At 53.2% G+C, this 11,715-nt stretch overlaps 1 protein-coding gene across 1 annotated transcript in view; it reads right to left on the bottom strand.

Annotated features, from left to right (window-relative positions):
- FA2H (fatty acid 2-hydroxylase) overlaps window positions 1-11,715 on the bottom strand; it is a 54,574-nt gene that overhangs the window by 2,943 nt on the left and 39,916 nt on the right. Inside the window, exons 3-6 of the mRNA XM_010850739.1 lie at window positions 9,769-9,911; window positions 8,927-9,033; window positions 1,582-1,754; window positions 32-284 (exon numbers count right to left, since the gene is read on the bottom strand). Of these exons, the coding sequence (XP_010849041.1) occupies window positions 32-284; window positions 1,582-1,754; window positions 8,927-9,033; window positions 9,769-9,911 (676 nt within the window). The remainder of the gene's footprint in view (window positions 1-31; window positions 285-1,581; window positions 1,755-8,926; window positions 9,034-9,768; window positions 9,912-11,715) is intronic.

Below are 11,715 nucleotides of genomic sequence, written 5' to 3' on the forward strand. Positions count from 1 at the left end.
TGGGGGAGGGGGTGGCGTGGTGGGTCCTCACCCGACCGATGGTGTGCAAAGTGGTGCTTGACGTGGTGGGCCTTCAGGTGGTACAGGTAGGAGCCCTTGTGAGGGGAGCCGAAGTGCAGGTAGTAGTGGGTCAGGTCGTAGATGACATAGCCCAGGAGGCTCCCTGCAAACACAGTGCCCGCCACGGCCGCGGACAGGATGAGCCGTAGCACCAGGTAGAAGAAGGCTATCACCAGGGAGGCCGGCACGGGCGGGAAGACCAGGCGGAAGGTGTCGAAGGGCGCCTGCGGACAGAGGCTCACGCGTCAGGACACGGCCCGGGGCCCCGGGGCCCGCCTGCGGTCACACACCGCTCGCTGGCTGGCGACGCTCCTTCGGGACAGGGGCTGGAGCGGCCCAGACGGGCCAGGGAGGGCGCAGGCCCCGTCGGCGGCCAAGCCTGAAGCCCTGGAGAGCCTGTCCGGCCCCAGTAAGTCAGGACAGGAGCTGGAAAGCTCCAGGAACGTGGGGGTGGGGTGGTGTGGGCAAGATGCTCACAGGTAGGAGCAGCTTGCCTGAGATGCTCCGCTCTGCGCTCAAGGCCACTCTGGCTCTGGAACTTGCTAGGTTTGGAGAGGAGCCCCCACCCCCACCCCAAGGACCATGCAGGGCATCGAGCTCGAGGCCTGAGGGTGATGAAGGCACACATGCTGGGTGACCCTGGAGCTGCTAACAGGCAGGTCTCCCCCCCAGGTGGCCTTCTTTGCTCCAAGTGGGTGTTGTCACATTGAACCAGACCATGAAAGAGCCTAGCCTTTGGTCCTGAGGCTTCACAAGCCAAGGGCCTGGCAGAGGTAAAATTTTAGAGACTGGAGTATCCCAAGACCCTCTCTGGACTGAAAGAGGAGAGAGCAAGCGATCAGGTGACTGAGACAGAACACTATACTGACGTGGGCCCCGCTCCCCGCTGACCGGAGCAACAACAGGACCTGCGGGGCTCTGTGCCAGAACCCCAGCTCCTGGTCAAAGGGGAAGGAGGGCAAGGGGAGGGTGGGCACCCTGTGCCAGGACGGGAACAGCGTGGGGCAGGGACATCCTCTGGACGGACCTGGCTTCCAGTCCTGACTGCCGGGACCCTCGTGTGTTGCCCTGAAGGAGCCCCAGGGTGGGTGGATGACCAACAGTATAGACTCTGGCATCCACAGGGGACGATGTGCTAGGGTGACCTTGGGTGAATGGCTTAGTTCCTTTATTTCCCCAAGCCTCAGTCTGCCACTCTGTGAAACGGGGAGAACGGCAGTACCCGCTTCAGAGGGAAGCTCCACAAGGTCAGTGATTCTGGCCTGTTTTGATCGATGATGTTCAGAACAGCACATGGCACATAGGGAGTGCTCAGTGAGCATTTGTTGAACGAGCAAATGAATGAGCTGTTGTGAGGATTAGCATTGGACACGCATGCTCACTCTGTCCACAGCCGGTTCAGGCTTGGACCCAATCACACGCCCTTGACTTCTCCTCGCCCTCAACCCAACCCCCACCGAGATGGGAGCTCCTGAGGGTGGGCGTCAGCAGCATGGCCTGGGGGGGCACTGCACCGCTCACCTTGTGGTGCTGGCCGTGCAAGGCGAAGTGCAGCATGATGAGGTAAGCGCTGTCGCTGGGCGGCTTCATGTGGAACAGGAAGCGATGGATGAGGTACTCCAGGAGGCTCCAGAGGAACAGCCCCAGCAGGAAGAGGCCTGGGAACGCTGACTCGGGCATGGCCACTGAGTACTCTGCATCAGGTGCGAGACAGGGAGGTCAGGGGCTGGAGGCCCCAGAGGCCCAGCCCGGTCACCTTGGGGGCTGCCCACAGCTGCAGAGCCCAACCCCACCACTGGGGCCCGACAGTCAAAACAGGAGGGAGACTGTGAGGATGTGTGTGGGCTTATTTATGAGGAGTCCTGTCAGAGGATGACTAATGTGGTGGATCCCATTGATTTCAGGTATTGAACCACCCTTGCGTTCCAGGAATAAATCCCATTTCGTCATGGTGCATAATGCTTTATTATTATTCAGTCTTCTAGTATTCTGTTGACGACTGCTGCATCTTGATCCATGAGTGATAACTGCTCTGGAGTTTTCTTTCTTGTGGTATTTTTGTCTGACTTTGGTATCACGGTAAGATATGACTAGAGATCTGAGATCTTCCTTAAAGGGACCGTAAGAGGAACAGCCACGGCCAACGCTGGACCCCTGCCTGGTGCTATGGTCTGCGTATGTTCTCTCAAATTCACATGCTGAAACCTAACCTCCAAGGTGATGAGAGGTGCTCAGGTCATCAGGTGAACAGGACTAATTCCCTTATAAAAGAGGCTCGAGAGAATCCTCCCCTTTTTGACATACAAGTATTCAAGGAGTCTTTGACCTAGAAGAGGGCTCTCGCCTGACTATGCTGGCACCCTGATCTCAGACTTCCAGCCTCTAGAATCATAAGCAATCAATTTGTTGTTTACAAGCCACCTAGTCTATGCTATTTTGTTACGGCAGCCCAAATGGACTGACACCAGAAAAGACTGACCTTGCTTCAGTGGCATGGAGGAGAGGGCAGGGTGATCCTGATGAAGCCAGCAGATCTGGGGGCTGTTGATGGAAGATGTTAACAACCATCTTCCAAGGGAAGATGGGACTGGGGGACCAAGAGGGTCAGGAAAACCCAAGGAGAGAAAGGTTCATTGAGAACATCTAAAACCACAGCATATGAGGGAGATGTGAAAAAACGGAAGATGATTAGCCTGGAGACCAGAAGACTGGAGTGATGTCATTATCATCAAGTGAGGCCCCGGCGCCCAGCTCCTGGAGGAGAGCATGCAGTCCGCACGGCCTTTGTTCCTTTTCTCCACTTCACTGATTCTCTAACCTCACAGGGACTTCAGCTCTCACTGTTTCTTCAGGTCTACCATCACCCTCTGAGTTTGACTTCTTTTCTCCACTAGCCACTGCTTTGGTTATACTTTCTCTTTAAAAAAGTGGCAGCTTTATTGAAATATAACTCACATATCTTACAATTCACTACTTTCAAGTGTACAGTTCAGTGATATTTGGTATATCTACAGTTGCACAACCATCACCACAATTTTAGAGCCTTTTCATCACCCAGAAAGAAACCCTTTACCTGTTAACAGTCATTCCAACCTTTGTCATTTCCCAGAGCCAGGAAACCTCTAATTTACTTTCTATCGTATTTTCTGATTCTGGACCCGTCATACCAATGGAATCACACAATATGTGGTCTTTTGTGACTGGCTTCTTTTGTTTACAATATTTTTAAGGTTCATTCATTTGTAGCATGTATTAGAACTTCATTCCTTGTTAATATGGATGCACCATAATTGTTTATCCACTCACCAGCTGATGGACAGCTGGGATGTTTCTTTTTTTTTTGGCTATTCTGAATAATGCTGCTATGAACAGTCGTGTTTTTAGTTGTCTTGGGTATACGCCTGGGAGTAGAATTTCTGGGACTTTACTGCAACTATGTTTAACTTTGGGGGCACCACCAAACTATCTTCTAAAGCTAACCTTGACTTCAGCTGCCCCCATGACCTCCCAAGCCTGGATGAGCACAAAAGTCTGTCTCTCCACCCCAGACCCAAGCCGCTGAAGATGGAGGAGGAGCCGTGTGTAGCCATGAGTCTGGTGCCTTCAACCTCAGCTAGGCCTCAGACACTGCCTGGAGATCCTTTCCTGTCTGCAGGCCCAGCTCCCTCCTCACTGCCGTCAAACACCCCCTTTCCCTCCCATCCAGCCTCCTACTTCACACGAAAAAGACTCCTTGGGGTAGAAGAAAGGAAGGGGGAGAATGGCTCCTCCATAAGCGTCCACCTTCAACCAGCCCTGATTATGCTTCAACCCTGTAACTTCGTGCTCCTCCGAGAAGAAGTGTGCACTTGGGTGCCTGGGCCCTGGATGGTGGTTGGCAATGGTAATAGCAGCAGCAGCAGCAAATGTGTATTCACCAGCCCCTACACGCCAGGCACCACTCAAGTGCTTTACACGTCAACGTTCGTCTCACTCCAACTTGATGAAGTGCTGGCATTGCCCTTGTCACTGAGGGTGTGGAAGTACAGACAACTTATTACATTACTGACCAGCTCACCCTCAGTCTGCCCCCCACCACCCCCTTCATGCAACTCCTCTGGGCATCTTCAGCTTCTCCTCCACTGCTCTTCTGCTCATATTTAAGACTTTCTTGTCATAGACGCAGTCCCTTCATAGCCAAACCCCCTGAAAAGGTCAGTTAGACTTAAGTCTACTTCACCTCTTTCCATTCGCTCAAGCCTCTAAAGTCTGCCTTCTTCAAAGAACTATGAAAGCCATTTGTGATGTATTTCTTGGCAGATCAAAGTAATTTTTTCAATTCATCTCTAAAATTGGCTGTGGCATATGATGCTGGTGACCACTCTATTTTTGAACCTGTAACCACAGAAGTTCCCAGCCTGAGGTTTAGGAACGCCCAGAGAGTCCCTGGTTGGATTTCAGAGTGAACCTGTTGACATGGTATTCCAAACAGTGCACCTGTGTGCGTCCTTCTGGGGCAGATCCCCGACTTTTCAGATTCGCAGAGCGCTGGGACCAACACGACCTGAGCACAGAGCTCCACTCCCTGCCTGCTGGAACGCTTGGCTCTTCTCTTCCCACCTTTTTTCCCCTTTTCCTTTTCTTACTTTCCTTTTTTTTTCTGCCATGGGGCTTGTGGGATTTTTAGTTCCTCAACTAGGGATTGAACCTGGGCCTTCGGCAGTGAGAGTGCAGAGTCCCAACCACTGGGCCTCCAGGGAATGCCCTCGCCTCTTCTCTAGGGGCCCTCTGTCAGGCTCCACTGTGGAAACTGTCTCTGTCTCCAGGGTCAAAACCTTGACCCTCCGCTCTCAAATGCCCCCGTTTGATCTAGGATGTCAGTCACACCCACCTGTTGACAACCCCCATATCTGTGTCTCCAGCCCAGCCCTGGATAGCCACTTGCTACTGGCCATCTCCACACAGCTGTGCACAACCCCGCCTGCAAGGTCAGCAGCTTCCAAATGAAGCTAATCATCCTCTTCTTCCTTCCCACCCAACCGCACCCCAGGGGGAGGTTAATGACTCCACACATTACCAAAGCCTTGACTTATTCCTCTCTCCCATGTCCAATCTGTGTCACCAAGCTCTGTCAGCTCCCTCTCCTTAATATCTTTTGATAGATAAAGTTAAAAAAAAAAAGCCAGACACAAAAGACCACGTACGGAGGAGTCCATTTACATGGCACGTCCTGAAAAGGCAAGTGTACAGAGAAGCAGGTCGCTGGCTGTCGGGGCTGGAGGAGGGGGAATGAGGAGCAGCTGCTCAGGGGAATGGGGTTCCTTCTGGGGTGACGAAAACATTTTGGAACTAGACAGAGTGGTGGACTGAATCATTCACTTCAAAATGGTTAATTCTGTATGTATCTCATCTCAGTTAAAAAACATCTCTTGGGTCAGTTCACCGCTCTGACTCCCCCATGACCTTATCAGCACCCCACAGAAGCTTCCTGCTCCAACTCTCTGCCCCTACGTGCTGCTAAAACCCTCTTCTGGTACCTCATTCTCAAGTAAAGTCCAGCCCCCGAGCCTGGCACTCAGGGTCCCTTGAGACCAGCCCTGTCCACATCATCCCTGCCTCATCTCCCCGCCACCCCGTCTGGGGTCCACTGAACCACGCTCCCCTCCCCTCCCCACACTCCCCTCCCCACACATCTTTCCTTCACTGGAATCCCCTCCCTCCCTTCCTCCGGTAAGAAATCGCTGCAGATGCCCTTTGCCCTGACCTGGGCGGGGTTTGAGCAAGGCCTTCCACATCATCCTTTCTGTTTCACTCTTTCACCCCCACCGGGTTATGAGCAGAGAGGGTATTTCATGGGCAGAGAGGGTATTCTGTTCTGTCTCCTGTGCCCTTAACACAGCAGATGCTCAGACACTTGTGGGAGACTCATGGGCCAACCCACGCCTCTCTAGAGGGCTGGACATGGATAAGATTTGACCTGTGCTGTTCCAAAGGCAGCCTCTGGTTCTGTTTAAGGAAACAGTTCTGAAGGGCTGTGCCCAGTGTGAATGGCCACAGGGAATCACTGCGGAAGGAGAGAGCCCAGGAAGGTGGTGGGGAGGAGAGGTGACTTTCCAGCTCTCTGGACCAGATTCCGGGCCACTATGACAAACGGTTCCAAATGAGTCTCTAAACTAAGAAGGATTTTTCATGCCTCACCTGGAAACTAACACATAACTCAGCCAAGATTCAACCCCCCAAGGACCCGTCTCTCTCAAATCAGGTGGTAAGCTGCTCTGATGTCTCTCATCAGCAGGGCCTGCGGTGTCCACACCCAGCCTGACACTTGCCTGTCAGCGCTGCCTTGCTGGGTGGCTCTGGCTGACCAGGTCCCCCTCTGAGGGACGGCTGGCCACTTCCAGGGTCCTTCAGGACACCCTGCTGAAGGGCAGGGTTCAGGTCTCCGCCCTGTACTATCTACGTGCTTTCTCAACAGTAAAATATCCTACCACCTGTGAAGGGCTATTGCTAGAACACAGGGAATATAATACCTGGCAGTGTGATAAGTATGTATCTCGGAGGAGCCTGGTGGGCTACAGTCCATGGGGTCGTAAAGAGTCAGACATGACTGAGCGCCTTCACTTTCACTTCACTTACATGTAAGAATAATATACTGTGTATGAACATATCATAATAAATAACACTCTTCATATGTTACAGGTCGCTGCTATGATCTTTAAATGTTATCTGCCAAATACATCCAGCCACAGTCCTCCCCGGGCGGCATCTTCTCAGTTCTTGCAGGGCTCTGGAGGGTCCCTGGGTGGGGGAGGAGTTTCCCTCCTAAAGTGCAAGAGTCCTTTCTTGCTGCCTAGCTCACTTCTCGGAAGGACTGGACATACAAAAGCATTCCCTGGCCCCAGGCTGTGGTCCTGACCTTTGCCGGGGCTCCCAGCACAATCCCTGCCTAGGATGTTCCTCGGCATCCACTCTAACGCACCTCCAGGAACCGTGCTGGGGGCCAGCTGGGAGGTGAAGACCCTCTCTGCTTTCCAAAGCATTTTCACACACGTGCAGCTGCGAGTTTCAGCCTTGAACTGCTGCCTGCGCGTGGCTCCCACTGTTCCTTGGCACCCTGAGTTCCTGCATTCCCTGCAGCCTATCTCTTGTCCAGGAGCTGTGCTGGGACCCTGCCGAGTCTCCATTCGCCTCACTTCGTGGCTCTGTTTTCCCTGCCTGGGCCTGGGCCTTGCCTGGCAAGCCGGGGGTGAGGGAGGCATGTGCGGCTCTCTTGCCACCATTGCTGGCATCCTGGTCACAAGCCCACTAACCCTACACTGGACCTTTATTGGCACATTTCAGCTCTCCGCAGCACCGTCAAATCACCCGCCCAGCCTTGCACCAGAGTTGCCTCCTATAGGTCAAGGTTCTGCCCGCCCCCTCACCCCAGCACCACCCCTGTCGGCCCATCAGGCCGGAGCTGGTACCGAGTGGCATCTCCCGAGGACTCCTGCAGAGGGACCTGGGCCAAAGCTCCGGCGTTCCCTTCTCCCTCTGGCCCCAGCCCTGTCGGGCCCGCCACTGTTGGCGATTGTTCGGGGAGCGCTGGGCAGAAACAGTGGGCGATTCAGTGAGCAGGCCGTCTGAGCAACAAGCCCTGTGCTGTGCCTGAGCTATTCAGCGTGGGCAGAAGTGGGTAACCTTGGCTTGAGGGGTGCACTCATTAACCCTTGGTGTCTGGGAGCAGCCTTAGCTCTGGGGGACTTCCTACGGTTGGCTCAGCCCCACCCCATCCTGGACCAGGTGGGAAAACTGGGGCTCCCCGCGCTGTGGCTGTGGCCCCTCTCATCTAGACCGTTCAGCCCTCAACTTGTCCTCCTGGAGGAGGTGGGCAGGAGAGAGCCCTGGAGCGTGGAGAGAAGGAGCTTGCATTTGGCGCACACAGGGGTTCAGAGGTTCATAGTCAGGAATGTGACGTGTGATCAGGAGAGGTACCTCTTCTACCTGTCCCCCCCTCCTGGCTTCTGTCTGAGCCACTCAGCATGGGCGAGCACTTTCCCAAGGCAGACTCTGCCAGGATGGGCAGGTTACCTGGGCAGGTGGTCCGGACCTGGAGGCCTGAGGTAGGTGATGAACTGGTGAGGCAGGCTGACAGCAGAGGCCATGCCCACACGGTGCTGCCCTGAGACTCAGCCTCACAGGCTCTTCTCTCTCTCCCCTGCCTGCCTGGGTGACACCTGGCAGCTACATCCTAGCCACGTGAAACTAACCTGCTTATTTAACTTCTTAAGGTTCCATTTCTTTATCTCTAAAAAGGTGTAATGATAAGTCCCTTGCTTGCAGGCTGTTGGGAGGGTTAAATGAGATGGTCCCTGGCAAGTCCCAGGCATGTGATGAGTGCTCAGTAGAGGTTACTGGAGTTACTCCGAGTCAGGCTTCTGCTGATGGCCCTTTGCCCGGGGAACACTAGGACGCCTCGGATCTGATCTTTGTTTCCAATCTTTCTCCTCTAGGTTCTAATCCCCGTTTTGTTCGTGAACCATTCTGAGTTCAGCTCTGCTGTCCTACCTGGTGAAATGACTTCATTTAGTTTCCTGACAAACAACACCAGGTCATACTTTTTCTGTTCTTTGACTCAATGGAAATCCCCTTCTTTATTGCTATACCACTTGATGAAATGATTTAATTTAATGTGTGGCTATTTTTTTTTTTTTTTAATTCCTCTTTTGGAGGGTGGGGAAGTCTGACCTTTCTTTCGGAAGAGTATTTCTACAGATAGACCTCATTTTAAAATGCTTGTGATGTGGTTCAGGGTTCTAAGGTCTCAGAAACTCAGGAGCAGGGAGAGCACCAAGGTCCACGCCCCCAGGAGCCACGGGAGCTGCACAGCAGGAAGACCAGACATCACCTGTGGCGAAGGGCGCCAAGAGCTGGACGTTGCCCTGGGCAAAGGCGCCGTAGTAGGACCAACTGCAGTACAGGACCAGGGGGATCCAGATGATGGGGACGCTGTACCTGCAGGAAGACCATCAGGGTGAGAGAGATACATGCACAGCAGCCTGAGACGGCCCAGCTTCCCGAGAGACATACCTCTCCACTAGAGGGGGGACGAGAAGGAACTAAAGCAGGTGCAGAGAGCACATGGAGACCTGCTGTCAAAGGGACACTGCTGCGGGGGTGTGGAGGGGGCAGGAGGAGGAAAGAAGAGAGCAGCTGTGAGTCTATCTCCCTCAGTCTCTGAGTTACTGGAACGGAAAACAAAAAGAATCCCTGTGGCTACTGACAGTGCAGTTGTATAGGTGCTGCCCTCTCATGGCAGAGGAGGCAATTGCAGGCAAAACAGCCCCCCAAAGGCTGCTGCTGCTGCTGCTGCTAAGTCGCTTCAGTTGTGTCCGACTCTGTGCGACCCCATAGACGGCAGCCCACCAGGCTCCTCTGTCCATGGGATTTTCCAGGCAAGAGTGCTGGAGTGGGGTGCCATTGTCTTCTTGGGCAGCAGAGGCTAAAAACGCCTGATAGGAGTCTGAAACAGAACAGGAGGGACATTCAAAGCAGCTTCTGGCTACATGTTGGGTTGCCACTCGGTGGAAAAAACCATGCACAGGAATAGATTATGCCCATGACATGTTCCACCGTTGCCAAGAACTTGCAGTACCACTCTGGGCTCCAGGGACGGACCCTTCCCCTTAGCATCTGGCTGGCACCATCAGGAGAGGGGACAGCCCACCACGACCCCAGAGCAGGACTCACCAGACGGTCTTGCTGAGAGCCTCGACAAAATCTGAGTGGAAGAGGCGGATAGGCCTGGACACCGGCTGGTGGACCCACTCATCGTACTTCTCTCCCAAGTGTCCGACCTGCCACAGGAGGGGCTTCTGCCAGTCCACCAGGTCCTTCAGGAGACAAAGCCAAGCGAACACTTGAGACTCACACCTCTTTGTTCCCCTGGTTACGGCATCCATCCCCAGCTCCACCTCAACTCTCATGGTCTGTATGGAGCAACCCACACTCCCTACTGCAGAGATCAGGAACTAACTGTTCATCCCAACCCTTGGGCCACAGAAATGGGATCCAGGACAGGCCTATGGCCTAAGCTGGTGCAGTGAGCCATCATACACCCTTTCCTCTTGCTGGGATGGCTAGGTTTGTGGGGCATGACCCTGGAGTTGCCAGGGGAGCCTGTCTGAGGACTCAGTCAACACAGAGGATGGTCAAGCCAGGAACTGGAGACACCAAATTCTGTTGATGACATCGGAGTGCCCAGATTCAGCACCGCATGCCTGAAGCTTGAAGTCTTAACCAGGATTCTTCAAGTACAGGAATCAATACATTCTGTAGGAAGAATCAAGTAGGCCCTTTCTCCTCCACCAAGGCCTTTTTTAGTGGTGGCCTATGCAATTCATTCATGCATTCAAACAATCATTCATTCAGCACTTTGCCTGATGCACATGCTGGTTGCTGGGGAAAATAAACAACAATGTATAAGATCATCTTTGCTTTACGTAGCTTGGTGCAGAAGCAGAGCTCAGGCTCCAGGGGTGGGTGCTGTCGCTTCCTGTGTGACTCTGAGGAAATTACTTGGCTTCTCTGAGCCTCGGTTTCCCTGGCTACCAAATGGAAGTAATAATAGTGCTACTTGCATCAAGTACTCAGCAAGGTGAGACAAGCCAGGCAGGATAATTTAATGGTGATGCAGACAGGCTGAGGTTCGGAGGCGAATGATTGGTACAAATGTCTGAGTCTAGGGGGGAGAGGAGGGCTTTGCACAGAAACTGGGGTTTGGGTTCATACAGTATGGAAGACTTAGCAAGAGGGACAGGGAAATGGAGATGCGGAGGAAGCATGGGTGCAGAAGTGGCGTTGAGAATGACTGGGGCCCATTTGGTCCCCTGACTTTGATCTGCGGGGCAGAAGAAAGAAATCTGCTGAGGGCTTTAGATGACAGAACACCCAGCATCAGGCCCAGAGGCTGCCACTTCATCCTCCAGGCCAGCTGTCCCCAAGGTGAGGATGGTTGTGTACCGCAGAGGCACACACAGGCTGATTCCCCGAGGTGGGGAGGAAATACTAGAGACTGCTCTTGATATATTTCTCTCATATACAGACCATATTTGAATGCTTTCTAATGTACGTAATACAAGAATACATAAATTCATGCAAATAATTTGTGGATAATTAAAATGGACATATAATGAAGAATATGCTCAAAATGTTTTACTTATATGGGCGCAAGATCAAAAAAGTATGGAGGCCACAGCTCTGGGCAATGAGCAGCCCTTGAAGATTTCTGATGAGTTGGTGTAGTGAAGATTAATCTAGACCAAAATCAGTTAAAAAAAAAAAAAAAGACCTTGGAGTCAGGCGACCCCCTTCAAAGCCCAACCCTGCTGTTTATGAGCCGTGGGATCCTGGGCAAGCGTCTACCTCCCAGAGCCTCTCGCCTCTCGTGTCTGTGAAGCCAGGTGTGCCTGGACCCCCACGCGTGATAGGAGAGAGGGGTCCATGCACTCTGTGTCTGGTGCTCAGGGGGTTCAATGAACCTCCAGTGCAGGGGGTCAGGCTGCCACCGCGACTGAGAAGGGAGGTGGTGTCCGGAAAGGAGTGGAGAGAACAGATGTGGATATGTGTGGAGGACAACCACGGAAGCCAGGGAGGAAGCATCGACTATAGTCCACAAGCCCACCTTCCCACAGCCCC

Source organism: Bison bison, unplaced genomic scaffold (genome assembly GCF_000754665.1).
Source record: "Bison bison bison isolate TAMUID 2011002044 unplaced genomic scaffold, Bison_UMD1.0 scf7180017864295, whole genome shotgun sequence".
Taxonomy (NCBI): Eukaryota; Metazoa; Chordata; class Mammalia; order Artiodactyla; family Bovidae; genus Bison; species Bison bison.